General features: G+C 44.3%; 1 protein-coding gene across 4 annotated transcripts in view; it reads left to right on the forward strand.

Moving 5' to 3' along the window:
• The window catches only part of ZNF143 (zinc finger protein 143), a gene marked incomplete at both ends in the record, with an annotated part of 48,080 nt that extends 39,740 nt beyond the window's left edge, over nt 1–8,340 (forward strand). For all 4 annotated transcript variants that reach the window (XM_080718264.1, XM_080718265.1, XM_080718266.1 and 1 more), the window contains 4 exons: nt 1,917–2,065; nt 2,957–3,118; nt 5,859–6,005; nt 8,257–8,340. In XM_080718264.1, the coding sequence (XP_080574390.1) occupies nt 1,917–2,065; nt 2,957–3,118; nt 5,859–6,005; nt 8,257–8,340 (542 nt within the window). The remainder of the gene's footprint in view (nt 1–1,916; nt 2,066–2,956; nt 3,119–5,858; nt 6,006–8,256) is intronic.
• Nucleotides 8,341–22,369: the final 14,029 nt, after the last annotated feature.

The following is a 22,369-nucleotide window of genomic DNA, read 5'->3' on the forward strand; positions in this document are numbered from 1 at the left end:
GGTCTGGGAGTGTAGCCCGGAAGTAGAAGGGTTTCCAGGAACCCCAGTACCACCAAAAAAATAAAATAAGTGCACACCACAATGCCCAGATGCAAGACCCTATTTCATAATGAAAAATAAAAAGGGTTGAGGGTTGAAACAGGAGGATTTGCAGGTTCAGGATTAACCTCAACAATTTAGTGAGACTCACAGCAACCTAGCAAGACCCTCTTTCCAAATAAAAATACAATAGGGCTGGGGATGTAGTTTGGAGGTAGAATCCTCCTGGGTTCAATTCCCAGTACAAAAAAAATTAGATATTTTTGTGTTCCTTTCCTCTCATCTGATTTCCTGGGTTTTGCAACTAATTTGAATAATGGTATATAATTAGCCATGGGACAGAAGAAAAAGAAGTAAAAAAAATAATGCCTGTCATGGAATGACCCCTTGATGGCTATAGGCAAATGAACACATGAATCAAACCCTGACTTTGAGAAGCGCTCGTAGATTCACATATTAAGCCCTTTGGTGGAATTATTTTTCTCTTTCTGCCTTCATGGGAGGTAGAAAATGTTGGAAGAACAGATTAGTAATCTCTCTAGTTGCCAAGTATGAGCAATAATGGCTGCTGCAACTTCTGTTTACTTTCTGGTTCTTTATGAAATAGAGAAGTGGAGGGGAGAGGTCCAATTCTGTTACTTATTAAATGATTAACCTCACCCCAGATAATATATCATTACATTGTCTTTACACAGTGATGTCATTGTTTACTGATAACTTGCAATCAGTCACTTGTGTTAAAGACTAAGTCAGTGGAGTGTGTTTGCCAAACCATCCTGATTTTGTGGTTAATGTTTATAAGGATTATTTTATCATTTTTATGGCTTCTTAAATGACTACAATAACTTAGTGCACACTTGCTGTATGGGAAGGGTTATTTACCAGTCTTTGTAGGATTCTTATGTGTGTACAACATATTAGATAAGTATTCTAACTAAGAAAGAGTTCACCTAAAATTAGGATGCTTAAATTTGATAAAGGTTTGATTTGATCTGATTTGATTTGGTTCAGCTTTGCAAGAATGGAGGTGGAGAAATTAGAAGAAGGTCCTGGAATTCACTTTCATAATTTAAAATAGAATATGCAGTGGGATGTGGTGGCACATGCTTGTAATCTCAGCATTTGGTAGGCTGAGACTGGAAGAGTGCAGGTTTGAAGACAGCCTAAGCTACTTAGTGAGGCCCTCTGCAATTTAGTGAGACCCTGTTTCAAAATAAATTATAAAAAATAGGAATGGGGATGCAGCTTAGAGGTAGAATGCCCCTGAGTTCCATCCGCAGTATCACACACACAAAAATAATAAAATGTCATATGCATACATTTTAATATTTATTTATTTATTTATTTATTTATTTATTTATTTATTTATTTTGGTGGTACTGGGGTTTCTGGAAGCCCTTCTACCTCCGGGCTACACTCCCAGACCTATTTTTACATTTTTATTTGGAAACAGGGTCTCTTAAGCCAGCGTGCGCGACTGGCTTTGAACCTGCGCGATCCTCCTGTCTCTGCCTCCCAAGCGCGGGGATTACAAGTGTGCACCACCACACCCGGCAATATATATAATTTTTAAAAATAATTTTCTCTAATTTTTTTTGCGGTACTGAGGATGGAACCAAGGGGCACTCTATCTCCAAGCTATACCCCCAACCATATTTTTTATTCTTTATTTTGAAACAGGGTCTCACTAAGTTGCAGAGGGCCTCACTAAGTAGCTCAGGCTGTCCGCGAATTGCAATCCTCCTGTCTCAGCCTCCCGAATGCTGGAATCACAAGTGTGCACCACCACGCCGGGCTTTTCTCTGATATTTAAAATGTCCTTTTTTTTAAACAGATTGGTTATTTAGTTGAATAAATGATTCATTTGTTTTGAACAGGTCAAGGCGAAGATGTTCTTAAAGGGTCGCAGATCACATATGTTACAGGTGTAGAAGGGGATGATGTTGTATCCACACAAGTAGCCACAGTAACCCAGTCTGGGTTGAGTCAACAGGTCACACTCATATCCCAGGATGGGACTCAGCATGTAAGTATCTCCCCAAAGCTAGTCAGCTTAAATACTATTTCTGTACAACTGGACTTGAAATGTAGGCTGGGTCCCCATGCAGGAAAGCCTTGAATATGGAGGCATAATGTTTGGGTTTTAGCCTCTTGGTAGGCAGTGGCAGATCTCCTAAGTACTTTCTGTTGTATGCTGAGAGAGATCACATGTAGCAAGATTAGTAGGGAAAGAATGTTTTGTCTCTGTATAATCCAAATGATGTTACTGGTACATCTCAAAGGTAAGGTGATGAGCCAGGCATGGTGGTGGATACCTGTAATCCCAGTACGTAGGAAGCAGAGACAGGAGAATTGAAGATTTGAGGCCAGCCTTGGTAACTTAGCGAGGCCCTGTTTCAAAATAAAATAAAAAATAGAGCCAGGCATGGTGGCACATGCTTGTAATCCCAGCATTTGGGAGGCTGAGACAGGAGGATCACAGTTCGCAGACAACCTCAGCTACTTAGGCCCTTCACAACTTAGTGAGACCCTGTTTCAAAATAAAGAATAAAAAATAGGGGAGGGGGTGTAGTTTGGAGGTCGAATGCCCCAGGGTTCCATCTCCAAACCTGCAAAAATAAATAAATAAATAAAAATAAAAAAACAAAAAATAGGAACCAGACGTGATGGCTCACACTTGTATTCCTAGCATTTTGGAGGCTGAGATAGGAGGGTCACAGTTTGAGGACAGCCTCAGCTACTTATGAGGCCCTTTGCAACTCAGTGAGACCCTGTTTCAAAATAAAAAATAAAAAGTAGGGCTAGGGTGTTGCTTGGAGGTAGAATGCCCCTGGGTTCCATCCCTAGTACTGGAGAAAAAAAAAAGATTGCCAACTCTAACAAGAAACATTGACTTGTAAAATGCACTGTATTGCAGGTCAACATATCTCAAGCTGACATGCAGGCCATCGGCAGCACCATCACAATGGTAACGCAGGATGGCACGCCCATCACAGTCCCAGCTCACGATGCAGTCATCTCCTCAGCAGGCACGCACTCGGTTGCTATGGTCACCACTGAGGGGACAGAGGGCCAGCAGGTAATTTACATTTGTTATACCAGTTAATGTATATATAAAACTGTTACACCAAGCCAGGTGTGGTGGCGCACACTTGTAATGCCAGTACTTGAGAGGCTGAGACAGGAGGATCGCAAGTTCACAGCTACCCTCAGCTACTTAATGAGGCCCTCTGCAGCTTAGACACTGTTTCAAAATAAAGAATAAAAAATAGGGCTTGGGGTATAGCTTGAAAGCAGAATGCCCCTGGGTTCAATCCCCATTACAGCAAAAAAATAAGTTACACCAGATGCTTAAACAGGAGGATTGTTGGTTCAAGGGCAAACTTGGCAAGTAGCAAGAATCTCAGCAACCTAGCAAGACCCTGTTTCAAAATAAGAAATCAAAGGAGCTGGTAGTATAACTCAGGAAGAATGCCCCTGAGTTCAATCCCTGGTACCACCAAAAATTTGAAAAAAGCAAAACTGTGATACAGCCAGACCTGGCGACACAGGCTTGTAATTCTAGCATTTAGGAGGTTGAGACAGGAGGATCACAGTTCGAGGACACCTTCAGCTACTTAATGAGTAGCTTTTGCAACTCAGTGAGACTCTGTTTCAAAATAAAAGAATAAAATATAGGACCGCTGAGGGTGTAGCTCAGGTAGAATGCACCTGGGTTTCATTCCCAGTCCCACAAAAAAAAAAAAAAAAAGTGATACATATGTACTGCATGGTACAGTGGTTGGGCTTATAAACTTCAGATCGAACCCCATTTTGCAACTTTTGAGCTACTTAACCTCAGAGTCTAATTTTCCTCATCTGGAAAGTAAGAGTGATAGTTACATCTATTCCATAATGTTCATATACTCCTGATTACAAAACAGATACATCATCTGGAAGGTACTGAAAGTATAAATTAAACTATTCTTCCCTCCCTAGAGGCATTATACCACAGAGCTACATCCCCAGCCCTTTTTATTTTGAGATGGGGTCTCACTAACTTGGCCTACATCATACAGCCCTCCTGCCTCACCCTCCTCAGTAGCTTTGATTACAGGCATGTGCTACTGCTGTACCCTGTTGGACTTGATTTTGATCCAACCAGCTGTCTGCATTCTTTAATTAGAGAACTAAGACTATTTGCACTTAGGGTTATTATTGAAAGGTGTATACTAATTCCTGTTATTTTTCTTGTGTTTGATTCTTTTCTACTTCTCATTTGTTCCTCCAATCTCCTAATGAGATTGGTTCTTTCCCATGATCATGTGATTGTTTAGCTTACTTCCTTAACTTACTTAAGGTCATAGGATTCCTTAAGTATCTCAGTAATGTAAGGCTGGTTTACTGGAATTCCTTTAGTGTGTGTTTATCTTGGAAAGTCTTTATCTCTTTCGATTTTTTTTTTTTTTTTTTTGTAGTACTGGGAATGGAACCCCTCCAGCCCTGTTTTATTCTTTTATTTTGAAACAGGGTATCTCTGAATTGCAGATGGCCTCACTAAGTTGCTGAGGCTAGGTGCAAACCTGTAATCCTCGTGTTTCAGCCTCCCAAGTACTGGGATTATATGTGTGAGCCACCACTCCAGCTTCTCCTTAGATTTTGAAGGATAACTGCTGGATATAGTAACCTAAGCAGGCAGTTATTTTCTTTCAGGATTTGAAATAATATATCTTTTTTTTTTTTTTTTTTGCTACTGCTATTTACAGTTTCTTTTCTTCTCTTCCTTCCCACCCCCAGAACTGGGGACTAAACCCAGTTTTTTTTTTTTTTTTTTTTTTTTTTTGTGGTACTGGGAGTGGAACCCAGAGGCTTTCTACCTCTGGGCTGTACTCCCAGCCCTATTTTATATTTTATTTTTGAAACAGGGTCTCACTAAGTTGCTGAGAGCCTCACTAAGTAGCTGAGGCTGGCTTCGAACCTGCGCGATCCTCCTGTCTCAGCCTCCCAAGCGCGGGAATTACAAGCGTGCGGGCACGCCCGGCTCTGAACCCAGTTCTGAACCTGCAATCTTCCTGTCTCAGCATTCCAAGTACTGGTATTATAAACATCGTGTGCACCACATCCAACTAGCAATAGGCTTCTATAAATCTGTGATCAGAAGGAAATGTTTAGCCGGGCATGGTGGCTCACGCTTGTAATCCCAGCATTTGGGAGGCTGAAACTGGAGGATCATGGTTCCTGCACAGCCTCAGCTATTTAGTGAGTCCCTCACTCTATAACCTGTTTTAAAATAAAACCCTGTTTAAAATAAAAACCTGTTTAAAATAAGACCCTGTTTTAAAATAAAGAATAAAAAAAACTGGGCTGGGGGTGTAGCTTGGAGGTCAAATGCCCCTGGGTTTCATATCCCCAGGCCCCGCCAAAAAAAAAAAAAGGAAGGAGGAAATGTTTCCTGCCGGGCGTGGAGACTGGAGGATTATGGTTCTTGGACAGCCTCAACTACTTAGTGAGGCCCTTTGCAACACAGTGAGACTCTGTTTTGTTTTTTAATTTTTTATTGGTGCATTGTATTTATACATAATAATGGGGTAAAAAAAACTTGTGTAATCAAGACTCTGTTTTAAAAAATAAAAATGGACTAAACAATAGGGCTGGGGGTGTAGCTTGGAGGTAGAATGCCCCTAGGTTCCATCCCTAGTACCACAAAAAAAAAAAAAGAAGAAGAAGAAGGGAATGTTTCCTTTTGAATTTAAAGACAATTCCTTGAATAAAGTGGTCTTAATCTATTTGAGTCAAAATTCATTTAAATCTTTATATATGCTTTTTATTTTTTACTTAAGGTTGCAATTGTGGCTCAAGACCTGGCAGCATTTCATACAGCCTCATCAGAAATAGGGCACCAGCAGCATAGCCATCACTTGGTGACCACGGAAACCAGACCTCTGACCTTGGTGGCCACATCCAATGGCACCCAGATTGCAGTTCAGGTGAGTACAAGGTGGGCTGTCCTCATTCGGCGGTGGTGCTACTCACAGCTCTCAACCCTGTACACTGGGCTCTGTGTGTCAACTTTTCTGGAGGCAGGGCACAGAATAATATGGGTACCTAGATTACCTTAAGAAAATTTCTGAGCCGGGTGTGGTGGCGCACGCTTGAAATCCCAGCATTCGGGAGGCTGAGACCAGAGGTTCGCAGACAGCCTCAGCTACTTAGTGAGGCCCTCTGCAACTCAGTGAGACCCGGTTTCAAAACAAAGAATAAAAAATAGGGCAGGGGCTGTAGCTTGGAGGTCAAATGCCCCTGAGTTCCATCCCCAGACCCTCAAAAAAAAAAAAAAAAAAGAAAGAAAGAAAATTTCTGTATTTGAGGTGATCTTAGGGAGATCAGCATTTTGTTCTTTACTACCTTTGCATATTCTTGGGGAATTTATAGCAAGAATAATATCTTCAGGCATTTATCCTCATGCATACCATATCAGCCATCTTTACCATATCAGCCATCTTTTTTTTTTTTTTTTTTTTTTTTTTTCTGGCGGTACCAGGAATTAAACCCATGGGCATTCTACCTTCACGCTACACCTCCAGACCTCCCCTTTTTAAATTTTTTTTTATTTTTGGTGGTACTGGGGGACTTTATTTATTTTTGGTGGTACCCAGGGACTTTCTACCTCCAGGCTATACTCCCAGACCTTTTTTTTTGTATTTTATTTGGAAACCGGGTCTCACTAAGATGCTGAGAACCTCACTCAGTAGCTGAGGCTGGCTTCGAACCTGTGCGATCCTCCTGTCTCAGCCTCCCAAGCGCAGGAATTACAAGCGTGCGCCAACAGTCCCGGCTCCAGCCCTATTTTTAACTCTTCTTATTTATTTATTTTTTTGTGGTACAGAGGATGGAACCCGGGGCAGTCTACCTCCAAGCTTTGTCCCCAGCCCATTTTTTAGTCTTTATATTGAAACAGAGTCTCACTGAGTTTCAAAGAGCTTCACTAAGTAGCCGAGGCTGTCCTCAAACTGTGATCTTCCTGCCTCAGCCTCCCAAATGCTGGGATTAAAAGGGTGCACCACCACACCCGGCTCAGATTTTTGGGGTTTTTTTTTCTTCTTGGTACTGAGATGAAACTCAGGGACCTTCCACCTCTGAGTGACACCCTCAGCCCTATTTTTTAATTCTTTATTTTGAAACAGGGTCTCATTGAATTGCAAAGGGCCTTAGTAGCTGAGGCTGGCCGCAAACCTCGATCCTCCTGACTCAGCCTCCCAAATGCTGGGATTATAAGCATGTACCACCACACCCGGCTCCTCTTTTATTTTGAAACAGGGTCTCACTAAGTTGTGGAGGGCCTTACTAGGTAGCTGAGGCTGGCTGAGACCCTGCAATCCTCCTGTCTCAGTACCTCAAGTACAAGCATGCACTACCGTGCCTGGCTGCACACCAGCCATCTTTATTCACAAGTCTAACTAGGCAGGATTCTGTAAATCTCTTAAGAACTAATCCTTGGAGATGCACCTGTATAAACACAGACTCTGAACTAGGCCCCTGAGAATCCTTGGGAATGTCAAAGACCTGCAAGGAAAGAACCACTCTCTGGGAGAGTCACTGAACTGGTTCCAAATAGAGAATCTAGACTCCTAGGTGCTGAGGGCAAGTGTCCTTTCTTAGAGAGAGTTGTCTTCCATGTGTTTACTTGATAAAAGGTTAGAACACACTCAGAAAAATACCAACCATTGGTAGATTTTCTTTAGAAAACAGTTCAGGAAGCTATCTCCATTGACTAAGGTGAACATCTCTTATTTCTTGTATGTATAAAGAATTTATCAAAATTTCAAAAAAACTTAATTATTCTTCCCTGTAGGAATTTGGTTTTGTACTTTTGGTGATTAGGTCAGAATAGTTTGTTTTTTTTTTTGTTTTTGTTTTTGTTTTTTTTGGTACTGGGGGTGAAACCCAGGGGCTTTTCTACCTCCGGGCTATACTCCCAGACCTATTTTATACTTTTTTTGAAAACGGTCTCACTAAGTAGCTGAGGCTGGCTTTGAACCTGTGTGATCCTTCTGTCTCGGCCTCCCAAGCTCTGGGATTACAAGCGTGCGCCACCACGCCTGGCCAGAATAATATTTTAATAAATCCAAGTGTCAGAATTGCAGAGAAGTTTCACCTCTGACATATAATGTTTCTTTAACATTGTTTAGAGTGTGGCTTTTGGATTGTTCATGTTTGATGTTTGTGTTCCTGTTTCAGCTTGGAGAACAGCCATCCCTGGAAGAAGCCATCAGAATAGCATCTAGGATTCAACAAGGAGAAACGCCAGGGCTGGATGATTAATCCTTAGCACAAGAGAGCAATAAAGCAGAAGCCTTTCATCTTCTGGCAGCAGAAATTCCTGAAGTCCAGGCCCTGGAAAACTGGAAGTTTTCCATTCCTGATACACTGTACACATTTTTATGCAAGAGTGGAGAACGTTTTATTCCTGACACTTTTGTGTATATAACCCTTGGAATAGATTCCCAGAGTGATTCATTGTGTACAAGGAAGTATGAAATTAGGGCAATACAGTAAATTTTCATGTTACTCTTTTATCAGATTGCAAACTCCTACAATCTACTTGCAAGACCAGTGAAGTCTTACCGAAGTCTTATGATGGATTTTTAACGTACTGTGAAAAAATAAAGGCTGTATCTAAAATGTTGAAGGTTCTACATGTCAAACAATCATAATTCCAAAAGCCATCATGGACAATAAAGGATGTAAAGCCTTCAGATATTCCCCCAGTTAGTAGAGTCTGCAGTTTTTGTTCTACTATCTACTGGTCCACTTTTATTTGTGCCTCATGGTTTGAAGACTCTTCATTTATATTTCCTGTCCCTGTTATATACCAGCTCTTCAAGCTGAAATGCTAATTATATTAGCATTACATTGGATTATGTGTAAAATTACAAAGTTTGGTTATTTAAAATTAAAACGTTAAATCCAGTGTCTGGGTTTTGTTAACGATTTTACTTAGTGTTTTTCTTCCTGTTTTTTCAAAACAATAAATTGTCCAGCTTTGACCATAGGTTAGTGCCCGGGATAACAATGCTGTAATTGAAAATGGCTTTATTCTGAAAATAGGTTAGTGGGTTGGTGTAAATTATTTATTTTTGCTTATGTAATTTTGTTTTAAAGCTTATTTACCCTAAAGTTTATTATTAATTTTGAATACAGCAATTTTTTAAATGTTCCCTTTATATTTGTTTTATTAAATTGGTGTGGGTGGGCCATGGCATGCCTGAAATCCCAGTACTTGGGAGGTAGAGGCAGAATGATCACAAGTTCAAGGGCAGGCTCAGCAATTTATCGATGTCCTCAGCAACTTGAAACCCAATTTCAAAATACAAAGTGCTAAGGGTGTAGCTCAGAGGTATAGAATGGCCCTGGGTTCAATCTCCAGTACCACAAAAAAGTAAAAACATTGGTGTAGGTGATGAAATACTGCATAAAGTACCACACATGTACCAGATCTTAAAGCTAGCACTCATAGGTTGAGGGTAGGTTGTTTATAAAGCACAGGGAAAGCACGTTTCTATACTTTAGGATCACAGTTCGAGACCAGCCTCAGCTATTTAGTGAGGCCCTTTACCACAGTCTTGTGAGGTATTGGGATTTACTATTCCCTTTTAATACGTGAGGTAACAGGGTCCAGCAGGCTAGCTCTCTTCTCCAGGTCTGACAGCTTGAAAGGCAGTAAAGAGACTGGACACCCAGCATTTCCAGTCCAGTACATCTTCCTACTTCACAGTAGGAATGATTTTTTTTTTTTTTTTTTTTGGTGGTACTGGGGGTGAAACCCAGGAGCTTTCTACCTCCGGGCTATACTCCCAGCCCTATTTTATATTTTATTTGGAAACAGGGTCTCACCAAGTTGCTGAGAGCCTCACTAAGTAGCTGAGGCTGGCTTCGAACCTGCGCGATCCTCCTGTCTCAGCCTCCCAAGCGCAGGGATTACAAGCGTGCGCCACCACGCCCGGTCTTGAATGATATTTTTTAACAGATTATCGAAATGAGTTTTGACAATTCAAGTGCCTAAGGACCTGAGTACTTGAAAAACAGTGTGTGCTCTCATAAATTCAATACAGAAGAGCTGGGTGTGGTGGTACACACTTGTAATCCCAGCATTTGGGAGGCTCAGACAGGAGGATCACGGTTCATAGACAGCTTCAGCTACTACTTAGGTCCTTTGCAACTCAGTGAGACCCGGTTTCAAAATAAAGAATAAAAGCAGAGCCAGGAGTGATGGCTCATGCTTTTAATCCCAGCATTGGGGAGGCTGAGATAGGATCACAGTTCGAGACCAGCCTCAGCTATTTAGTGAGGCCCTTTACAACTCAGACTAATTCAAAATAAAGAATAAACAAATCAGCCAGCCGTGGTGGCGCACGCTTGTAATCCCCACGCTTGGGAGGCTCAAGACAGGAGGATCACACAGATTTGAAGCCAGCCTCAGCTACTTAGTGAGGTTCTGCAACTTAGTGAGACCCTGTTTCAAAATAAAATATAACCACCGGGCATGGTGGCGCACACTTGAAATCCCTGCACTTGGGAGGTGGAGACAGGATTGCACAGGTTCAAAGCCAAACACGCTGGCTTAAGAGACCTTGTTTCCAAAAATAAGAAAGTATAAAATAAGTCTGGGAGTGTACCCCTGAGGTAGAAGGGCTTCCAGGAACCCCAGTACCACCAAAATAAATAAATAAAATAAAATATAAAATAGTTCTGGGAGTGTAGCCCAAAGGTAGAAAGGCCCTAGGTTTCATCCCCAGTACTGCAAAATAAAAAATGCATGAATAAATAAAAAGCAAGAAATAGGGCTAAGGGTGTAGCTTGGAGGTAGAATGCCCCTGGGTTCAATCTTCAGTACCAAACATAAATTTTAAAAAATAGGCCTGGGGTGCATCTTGGAGGTAGAATGCCCCCGGGTTCGATCCCCAGTAACACACACAAAAGTGAATTCAGCATAGAGTCTACCAAGAAAACGGCTGTCGTGTATGTTGGTACATGCCTGTAGTCCTAGTACTTGGGAGGCTGAGACAGGAGAATCACAGGTTTGAGGCCAAGCTCAGCAACTTAGACTCTCAACAACCTAGGAAGACCCTTTTTAAAAATTAGCCGGGTGTGGTGGCGCACACTTGTAATCCCCGCGCTTGGGAGGCTGAGACAGGAGGATCGCGCAGGTTCGAAGCCAGCCTCAGCTACTTAGTGAGGCTATCAGCAACTTAGTGGGACCCTGTTTCAAAATAAAATATAAAATGGGTCTGGGAGTATAGCCCGGAGGTAGAAAGCCTCTGGGTTCCACCCCCAGTACCACAAAAAAAAAAAAAAAAATTATATAAACCAGGCCTGGTGGTGCACACTTGTAATCCCAGCATTTGGGAGGCTGAGACCAGAGGATCGCAGTTTGCGGACAGCCTCAGCTACTTAGTGAGGCCCTCTGCAACTTAGACCCTGTTTCAAAATAAATTTAAAAAATAATTTAAAATAATTAAATAAATAATTAAAAATAATAAATAAAATAGCTGGGTGTGGGGGCGCATGCTTGTAATCCCAGCATTCTGGAGGCTGAGATCAGAGGACCACAGTTCGTAGACAGCCTCAGCTACTTAATGAGGCCTTCTGCAACTTAGTGAGACCCTGTTTCAAAATAAAGAATAAAAACTAGGCTGGTGGTTTAGCATAGAGATCTAATGTCCCCTGGGTTCCATCCCTAGACCCGCAAAATAATATAATTAAAAATTAAAAGCGTGTGAAGCCGGGTGTGGTAGCGCACACTTGTAATCCTAGCGCTTGGGAGACTGAGACAGGAGGATTGCACAGATTCAAAGCCAGCCTCAGCTACTTAGTGAGGCTCTCAGCAACTTAGTGAGACCCTGTTTCCAAATAAAGTATAAAATAGGTCTGAGAGTATAGCCCAGAGGTAGAAAAAGCCCCTGGGTTCCACCCCAAGTACCAACAAAAAAAGAAGAAAAAATTAAACTGGGCATGGTGGCACATGCCTTTAATCCCAGTACTTGGGAGGCTGAGCCAGGAGCAGCTGGAAGCCAGCCTCAGCAACTCAGCCAGAATAAGCGAAAAGAAGGGCTGGAGTGGGGGGGGGGGGGGTAGAATGCCCCTGGGTTCAACCCCCAGGGCCAAAAACACACACAAAAGAAAGAAAGAAAGAAAGAAAGAAAGAAAGAAAGAAAGAAAGAAAGAAAGAAAGAAAGAAAGAAAGAAAGAAAGAAAGAAAGAAAGAGAAAAAGAAAGAGAAAGGAAGGAAGGAAGGAAGGGAAAGAAAGGAGAGAGAGAAAGAAAGGAAGGAAGGAAGGAAGGAAGGAAGGAAGGAAGGAAGGAAGGAAGGAAGAAAGGAAGGAAAGGAAAGAAAGAAAGGGATAGCCAGCCAGGGAGTGCCCAGGGCTGCTCTCTCGCCCTCAGGGTTTGCTGGAGCACTGTAATGTGGCTGTTTTTCATTTCACGATTTACAATACAAAGGGGAAAGTGTTGTGCTGTTTTACTTAATGTAAGTTTTATCTTTGATCCGGTTCTTTGAACTCTTGCTAAAAAGGGTCATGACTTCGTCTTTTGAAATGAGAAACCCTTCAGGATTAAACAGGATTGGCTGCTTTCCTTCAAAGCCCTTTATAGATATAGAACATTAGAAAAGGTCACCCACATGTCCAGTTTTCCTTTTTTATTTTTTGGTTGGAGAATAGTTTATTTTGTTTGGAGGAGCAGGCAGGTGTCCAGTCTCTAAACTTCAGGAACTGCTTCTTGCCACGGGCAGCCTTGGTGACCTTGAGCACACTGAAGCACTGCCCTGCTCGGGCCCTGCGTGTGCCCACTGTGCCAATGTCACTCATCTGGACATCCCTGAAATGGGGGACAGGTGCACGGACATGTTCTTGTGGCGCTTCTCAACGTACATGTACTTGTGGATGTAGTGAAGATAGTCCCAGCAGTTGACAAGGTGCTCTGCTTCTTCATCTTGGTCACCACACCCGATGGGAATTTGATCCACACCTTGCTCAGTGGCCTTCCGGTCCAAGAAGAACACCTGCTCTAGCCCAGAACAGCACGAGGCCATGACAAAGAAACAGTGCCTTGTAGCAAAGCATGGCTGCACACGCCTGGACTCCTAGGACTTGGGAGGCGGAGGCAGGAGGATCGAAGGCTTGAGGCCAATACACAGTAACTTAGCAAGACCCTGTTTCAAAGTAAGAAATAAGGGCCAGCTGGGTGTGGTGGCGCACGCTTGTAATCCCCACGCTTGGGAGGCTGAGACAGGAGGATCACACAGGTTCGAAGCCAGCCTCAGCTACTTAGTGAGGCTCTCGGCAACTTAGTGAGATCCTGTTTCCAAATAAAATACAAAATAGGTCTGGGAGTAGAGCCCGGAGGTAGAAAGCCTCTGGGTTCCACCCCCAGTACCACCAAAAAAAAAAAAAAAGAAATAAGAGCCGAGCATGGCAGTGCACACTTGTAATCTCAATACTTGGGAGGCTAAGACTGGGGGATCTCAGGTTCATAGCCAACCTTAGTTACTTCATGAGGCCCTCCACATATTAGCGTAACCCTGTTTCAAAATAAAGAATTAGCCGGGCATGGTGGCGCACGCTAGTAATCCCTGAGCTTGGGAGGCTGAGACAGGAGGATCGCGCAGGCTCAAAGCCAGCCTCGCTGGCTTAAGAGACCCTGTTTCCAAATAAGTAAAATAGGTCTGGGGGTGTAGCCCAGAGGTAGAAGGGTTCCATCCCCAGTAACACCCCAAAAAAAAAATTAAAAATAGGGCTGGGGGTATAACTCAGATGTAGAAAACTCTCCTCTCTCTCTCTCTCTCTCTCTCTCTCTCTCTCTCTCTCTGCAGTGCCACAGGCTGTGCTCCTTGTAATAACATAGGAAATAGAGTGAGGAAGATAGTCTCCTTTACTACTCTTCACATAGATTCCCAAAGTTACTGGCCAACTACCCCATTTTCAGGAAAAAGATTACCCAGTGCTTCCCTGGGTGCTTCCGCAACCCCCTTATTTTTATTCAATGCCCCCCAACTGTCCCTGTTGCCCCTGCAGGTCTGTCCCATTGTGTCCCCCAGGGGACAGGACAGTATCTCTGAGAATAACGCACAGGTAACAGCTGCCTGGAGGCCTTCCCAGGCCTCCAGAGGCACCTCACACTTGGCCAGCTCCCGGCACCTCAGCCCCGGGGCCAGGTAAGCTCAGAAACTGCACTCGGTGCTGACAAGGCCTGGATTCAGTCCAATACTCCTGGCTCAGATAAGATCATAGGCCAGTGGACTCCAAGCAGACCACTCAAGAGTGAGCAGCCAGGTAGAAAGGAAAGGGGTAGAGCTTAAAGCCACAGCCAGGGGGCACATGGGAGTGCACAGGCTTGCTCCAGAGGTGAGGGGCTGTCAGAGGACACTGCTATAAACACCCTCTTTTTCTGCTTGAAAAACAGGACTGGCTTCATGGCTGCTACAAGTTCAGTCTGGATAAGACCCTGCGGTTTAATGTACTGTGGTTGCCATCCTGAAATTCTTATAAACTCATCTTGTTAGAAACAGATTTTAGGGGAGCCGGGTGTGGTGGCGCATGCTTGTAATCCCCGCGCTTGGGAGGCTGAGACAGGAAGAATCGCACAGGTTTGAAGCCAGCCTCAGCTACTTAGTGAGGCTCTCAACAACTTAGTGAGACCCTGTTTCCAAATAAAATATAAAATAGGTCTGGAAGTGTATCCTGGAGATAGAAAACCCCTGGGTTCCATCCCCAGTACCACACAAAAAAAAGATAAATAATAAAGAATAAAAATTAGGGTTGGGGGTATGGCTCAGAGGTAGAAAGCCCCTGGGTTCCATCCCCAGTACCACAAATAAAAAAAAAAAAGGAAACAAATTTTAGGGAAGTAATAAATACTCATGAACTCAAAAATAACTCGGCAAGAGGGGTTAGGCCGGTGCCGGGGCCAATGGCCGACATCGGAGACTGCTGTGAGGCAAGGCCGCTACTGGGGCCTCCGAGGCCGGGATCGGAGCCAGCTGAGGGGTTAGGCCGGTGTCGGGGCCAGTGAGACCAGAATCGGGGCCTCCCATGAGGCAAGACCGCTGCTTGAGCCAGTGAGGTCTGGATCAGTCCACCTACGGGTAGCCAGGCCACAACTGGGGCCGTCAAGAGTGGGATCGGTACTTGCAACGCGGCATGCACAGAAAATAAAAATCAGATGCTTCGCCGGGCGTGGTGGCGCACGCTTGTAATCCCCGCGCTTGGGAGGCAGAAACAGGAGGATCGCGCAGGTTCGAAGCCAGCCCCGCATGCTGGCTTAGGAGACCCTGTTTCCAAATAAAAATGTAAAAATAGGTCTGGGAGTGTAGCCCGGAGGTAGAAGGGCTTCCAGGAACCCCAGTACCACCAAAAAAAAAAAAAAAAAAATCAGATGCTTCCCCTAATCAGCAAAAACTAGGAGGAAAGGGGCAACAGGAAGAGGTGGAGCTATAGAAAGGGCCCTATAGTGAAGCAACTAAGGTGACCAATCAGAGGGTATGGAATAGGGGAGGATGGAGCCTCTTTAAAAGGCAGGAGGTACATAAACAAATGTATCAAAGTTAATCACCAAACAAGCATGGGATAGAGGGAGGGGGAGGGAATGGGATGGGGGCTGAATGAGGGCTAATTGGATGATGTGTGCTTGTATATCCTCTCAAGTCTTGTGTTCCAATGTGATATATGATTACAATGCACCAATTAAAAAATTAATTGATTAATTAATTTAATTTAATTTTTTAAAAAACCTTCTGTCCGGGGAAGAAGACCCCAAGTACAGTTCAAATGTATAGCATTTATTTTCAATAAAAATATGTATAAAAAATAAAATAAAATGAGCAATAAAGGAAAAAAAAAACAAAATAACTCGGCAAGCCGGGCGTGGTGGCGCACGCTTGTAATCCCTGCACTTGGGAGGCTGAGACAGAAGGATCGCGCAGGTTCGAAGCCAGCCTCAGATACTTAGTGAGGCTCTCAGGAACTTAGTGAGACCCTATTTCCAAATAAAATATGAAATAGGTCTGGGAGTATAGCTCAGAGGTAGAAAGCCTCTGGGTTCCACCCCCAGTACCACCAAAAAATAAAAAATAAAAATAAAAAATAACTTGGGGCAAGCACTCTGCTTGGGCAGTTGGGGCTCCTTTTATCCTAACTCATGCCCCACTGTGTCACCCCATTGGCTGGGGTGAGATCTCACCTTCTAATCTGGTTGGCTAGTCACCCACTGGGCAAATGTTTTTTTCCTTTAGAACAAAGGAGAAATAGGAAACCTATACTTCCCATAGCTGCGCATACAGACAGGGTACCAAAAAGTTAGAAAACGGATTCCTAAACTACTGTTACAAAATGCATATGGATCCGTTTCTACATGACCTTATAACATGGACAGTCAGGTGATTTTCCTTCCTTACAATCTTTGAATGTGTTCTGTAGAAACCTATGCAGCAGCAGGGTGTGCATTGTTGGGGTGGGAGCCTGGGTGCACACAGACTCACCCTGCGCCCCCCTGGAAGGTTTCTGGTCATCACACCACATTTGCTTCCCACTTCTTGCCCTCACCCTGCACCTGCTGCCCCCTCCGAGCAGGCACCCGTGGAGCAGGCGTGGTGGCTCTTCTCACCCAGGGCTGGTAGCACCCAGGGTTGCTGGGGGTCAGCTTTGGTCAAGGCATCCTAGCTCTGAGGGTTTTGTTGTCTGTTTGTTTCTGTTTGGGTACTGGGGATTGAACCTAGGGGCATTGTACCTCTGAGCTCATTTTTTTTTTCCTTTAAAACAGAGTCTTGCGCCGGGCGTGGTGGTGCACGCTTGTAATTTGGGAGGCTGAGACAGGAGGATCGCCATTTGCGGACAGCCTCAGCTACTTAGTGAGGCCCTTTGCAACTCAGTGAGACCCAGTTTCAAAATAAAGAATAAGAAATAGTGCTGAGGGTGGTCTAGTTTGGAGGTAGAATGCCCCTGGGTTCCATACCCAGTACCTAAAAAAGAAAGAAAGAAAGAAAGAAAGAAAGAAAGAAAGAAAGAAAGAAAGAAAGAAAGAGGAAGGAAGGAAGGAAGGAAGGAAGGAAGGAAGGAAGGAAGGAAGGAAGGAAGGAACAAGGTCTTGCTAGGTTGTTGAGATGTTCCCTAAATTACTGAGGCTAGTCTTGAACCTGTAATCCTCCCGTCTCACTTTAACAAGTACTGGGATTACAGGTATGCATCACCACACCGGCTTTTAAAATTTAAATATTTAGCTGGACATGGTGGCACACTTTTGTAATACCAGTACTTGGAAGGCTTAGACAGGAAGATTTCAGGTTTGAGGCCAGCCTCAGCTACTTAGTGAGACCCTGTTTGCAAATAAAATAGAAAATAGGTCTGGGAATATAGACCAGAGGTAGAAAGCCCCTGGGTATCACCCCCAGTAACACACACATTTAAAAAAAAAAGAAAAGAGACTGCAAAAGAAGGAAAAAGCTATGTCTACTTTTTGCATGTATGTGTGCTGCCAAAGATACGTACCCTAAAACTTACTCCTGTGGTGTGCATGTGTGTGTGGGGGGGGCTAGGGTGAACGTAGGGCCTTGTGCATCCTAAGCAAGACCATTTTGACCATTTCTGAGTCAGGTACATTCACACTGTGGTGTGACCATCACCATCATCCAATTCTAGAGCTTCTCACCATCCTAAACTAAGGGCCTCACCCACTGAACACCAGCTCCCAGCCCTCTCCCTTCCTGGTGGCCACCATCCCATTTTCTGTCTCTATGAAACTGACTACTCTAGCAGCTCTTTTGTCTTTTCATGGCTGGCTTTATGTGGTATACCTTTATTTATTTATTTATTTATTTATTTATTTATTTATTTGTATTTATTTATAGCTGGGCGTAGTGGCACACGCTTATAATCCCCGCGCTTGGGAGGCTGAGACAGGAGGATCGCACAGGTTCGAAGTCAGCCTCAGCTACTTAGTGAAGCTCTCCGCAACCTAGTGAGACCCTGTTTCCAAATAAAATATAAAAAAGGTCTGGGAGTATAGCCCAGAGGTAGAAAAGGCCCTGGGTTCAACCCCCAGTACCACCACCAAAAAAAAAAAAAAGAATATTTATTTATTTATTTATTTATTTATTTATTTATTTATTTTTGTGGTACTGGGGGTGGAACCCAGGGACTCTCTACCTCCGGGCTATACTCCCAGACCTATTTATACTTTATTTGGAAACAGGGTGTCCCTGAGTTGCTGAGAGCCTCACCAAGTATCTGAGGCTGGCTTTGAACCTGTGCGATCCTCCTGTCTCAGCCTCCCCTAGTCCCACAATAAATAAATAAAAATAAATAAAAAATAAAGAATAAAAATATGGCTGGAGGTGTAGCTCAGAGGTAGAATGCCCTTGGGTTCAATCCCCAGCACCACAAAAAATAAAAAAGAATAAAAAATAGGCCACAGTGCCCCCCCCAAAAAAAAATTGGTCTGAGGATATACCTTGGAGGTAGAAGGTAAAATGTCCCTGAGTTATACCCCAGTACTGGCTATACTCCCAGACCTATTTTATACTTTATTTAGAAACAGGGCCTCACTAAGTAGCTAAGGCTGGCTTTAAACCTGTGCGATCCTCCTGCCTAAACCTCCCTAGCACTGGGATTACAAGTGTACACCACTACTCCCAGCTTTATTTATTTATTTATTTATTTATTTTTGGTGGTACTGGGGATGGAACCCAGAGGCCTTCTACCTCCAGGCTACACTCCTAGACCTATTTTATATTTTATTTGGAAACAGGGTCTCGCTAAATTTCTGAGAGCCTCACTAAGTAGCTGAGGCTGGCTTCGAACCTATGATCCTCCCAAGCGGGGATTACAAGCATGCGCCACCATGCCCAGCTCCACATTTTCATTTTGCACAGCACCCAACAGATTAGGCAGCTTGTCCTGCTGAGGCATGCTCTGTATTACTCCTTCTGTTTCAGCTCTAGATGTGTGTCTTGTGTTTGGGGAATATGTGTTATTCATTTCTCCTTCCAGATTAGAGGCTCCCTCAGGACAACTGGGAATTTAAACCTGCATGGAGCTCCCCAGTGGCCTTGCTCCCCAGCGGGGCGCCTGGAGCTGTCCCTGCCACTCTGAACTCACCTGGCTGGAGAGGTACGGAGAGACTCCTCGGCTCTCCAGCCAGGAGTTTCATTTTGCTTCCAGAGCATGACTGAAACCAAAGAAGACAAAGTCATTCTGGGCTTGAGGAATGCTCAGAGTTCAGGGTAAATTGCTATAATGGAAAAGATCTAGAGAAAGCCTTTTCTGCTTACTATTCTGCCTTTGGGCAAAAGAAAAGGTCTCTCAAGTCAATCCTAAACTTCTCCCAGGTTGGCCTCACCTCTGAAGGGAAAGTTCCCCTGGGATTGCCCAGAACTCCTGAGCCACAGCACCTTCACTAACGCGCCTCACAGGCCTGGCCTCTGGAAGGAAGGTGGGCTGCAGGCTCAGTCCCAGGACCTGCCACATAACCTCAGCAAATTCTATGGGAAAAGCAAAGAGTTAACATCTCTCTGCCCAGGAAGGTTGCCTTATCTTTTAAAACAGGAAACCTTTGCTCCAGAGCAGTGACATGCTTCTGTGCCTTCAAGGGCCCTTGAAAGGGCTGCAGGTTCCACCTGGGAGCAGTTCCCACACTCCTGGGAGCTTTTGCCCAGATAACACTGACCAGGCAGGTTTCCGGACAGCCTTAGGCCTTTTCTACCATCCTGAAAAAATTGCATCATGTTTTTCTTATTTATTTATTTATTTATTTATTTATTTATTGCTGTACTGGGGATGGAACCCAAGAGCATTCTACCTCCAAACTACACCCCCAGCCCTATTTTTTTTGTGTGTGTGTGTGGGTCTGGGGATGGAACCCAGGGGCATTTGACCTCTGAGCTACACCCCCTGCCCTATTTGTTATTCTTTATTTTGAAACCGGGTCTCACTGAATTGCAAAGGGCCCCACTAAGTAGCTGAGGTGGTCTGCAAACTGCGATCCTCCAGTCTCAGCCTCCTGAATGCTGGGATTACAAGCGTGTGCCACCATGCCCGGTTTATTCTGTATTTTTTTATTTCTTTTATTTTTAATTTTTTGCGGTTTTGGGGATGGAACCCAGGGGCATTCAACCTCTGAGGTACACCCCCTGCCCTATTTTTTATTCTTTATTTTGAAACCAGGTCTCACTGAGTTGCAGAGGGCCTCACTAAGTAGCTGAGGCTGTCCTCAAACCGCAATCCTTCGGTCTCAGTCTCCCAAATGCTGGGATTACAAGCATGCGCCAACACGCCCGGCTTTATTTTTTATTTTGAAACAGGGTCTCACTAAGTTGTGGAGGGCCTCACTAAGTAGCTAAGGCTGGCCAAGAACCCAGATCCTCCTGTTTCGGCCTCCCAAGTGCTGGGATAATGAGCATGAGCCACTACTCCCAGCTGTATCTCATTTATTGTTTTTGTTTTTGTTTTTTTTGTTGTACTAGGGGTGGAACCCAGAGGCTTTCTACCTCCGGGCTATACTCCCAGACCCATTTTATATTTTATTTAGAAACAGGGTCTCACTAAGTTGCTGAGAGCCTCACTACGTAGCGGAGGCTGGCTTCAAACCTGCGCGATCCTCCTGTCTCAGCCTCCCAAGCACGGGGATTATAAGCGTGCACTACCACGCCCGATTTATGTCATTTATTTTTAACTAAAAGGGCAGCAACAACAGAAAAATGGCCTGAGTTTTTTTTTTTTTTTCACTGAGAAGGTGATTTTCGCCACTGTGAAGCTGGTAGGAATTTGCTGGTTTATCAAAGCCAAATAGAATAGATTGGCTCATGAGAGACATGATGGTGAGGCTGGGCACAGGACCTGGGAACAGAAAGGGTTAAAAGACATCTATAAGGAATGAAAACGAGGAAGGTTAATAAGATATAAGGGGCCAGACGTGGTGGTGCACACTTGTAATCCCAGCATTCGGAGGCTGACACTGGATGGTCACGGTTCGTGGACAGTCTCAGCTACTTAGTGAGGCCGTTTGCAACTCACTGAGACACGGTTTCAAAATAAATAAGCCGGGCGTGGTGGCGCATGCTTGTAATCCCTGCGCCTGGGAGGCTGAAATGGGAGGATCCAGGTTTGAAGCCAGCCTCTCTGGCTTAAGAGACCCTGTTTTCAAATAAAACTATAAAATAGGTCTGGGAATGTAGCCCGGAGGTAAAAGGGTTTCCAGGAACCCCAGTACCACCAATAAATAAATAAATAGAATAGAAAATAGGGCAGGTGGTGTAGCAAAGAAGTCGAATTTCCCTGGGTTCCATCCTTAGACACACACACACACAAAGAATAAAAGAAACTGGGTAAAAGACATTGAGTCTCCAGGATCTAATTCTGACCAATAACAAAATAGCAGACAGGGGATCACAAGAGGGTATAAAAGTTCACCTTCCAAGAACTTCAAGGGTCAGCCGGTGGTGGTGGCACATGCTTGTAATCCCAGCATTTGTGAGGCTGAGACAGGATTGTGGTTCATGGACAGCCTCAGCTACTACTTAGTGAGATCCTTTGCAACTCAGTGAGACCCTGTTTCAAAATACAGAATGAGAGGAGAGAGAGAGAGAGAGAGAAGAGAGAGAGAGAGAGAGAGAGAGAGAGAGAGAGAGAGAGAGAGCGAGGAGCCAGGCTTGGTGGCGCACGCTTGTAATCCCAGCATTTGGGAGGCTGAGACAGGAGAATCCAGGTTCACAGCCAGCCTCAGCTACTTAATGAGGCCCTCCGCAATTTAGTGAGACCGTATTTCAAAATAAAGAATAAAGCCAGGCATGGTGGCGCACGCTTGTAATCCCAGCATTGGGATGCAGAGACAGGAGGATCGTGGTTCATAGACAGCCTCAGCTACTTAGTGAGGCCCACCGCAACTCAGTTAGACTCTGTTTCAAAATAAAGAATAAGGCCAGGCGTGGTGGCGCACGCTTGTAATCCCAGCATTCGGGAGTCTGAGACCTGGAGGATCGCAGTTCGCGGACAGCTTCAGCTACTTAGTGAGGCCCTCTGCAACTCAGTGAGACCCGGTTTCAAAATAAAGAATAAAAAGTAGGGCAGGGGGTGTAGCTCGGAGGTCAAATGCCCCTGGGTTCCATCCCCAGACCCGCAAAAAAAAAAAAAAGAAGAAGCCGGGCGTGGTGGCGCACGCTTGTAATCCCCGCGCTTGGGAGGCAGAGACAGGAGGATCGCGCAGGTTCGAAGCCAGCCGCTCACGCTGGCTTAGGAGACCCTGTTTCCAAATAAAAATGTAAAAATAGGTCTGAGAGTGTAGCCCGGAGGTAGAAGGGCTT

This window comes from Muscardinus avellanarius (genome assembly GCF_963383645.1).
Source record: "Muscardinus avellanarius genome assembly, chromosome: 1".
Lineage (NCBI taxonomy): Eukaryota > Metazoa > Chordata > Mammalia > Rodentia > Gliridae > Muscardinus > Muscardinus avellanarius.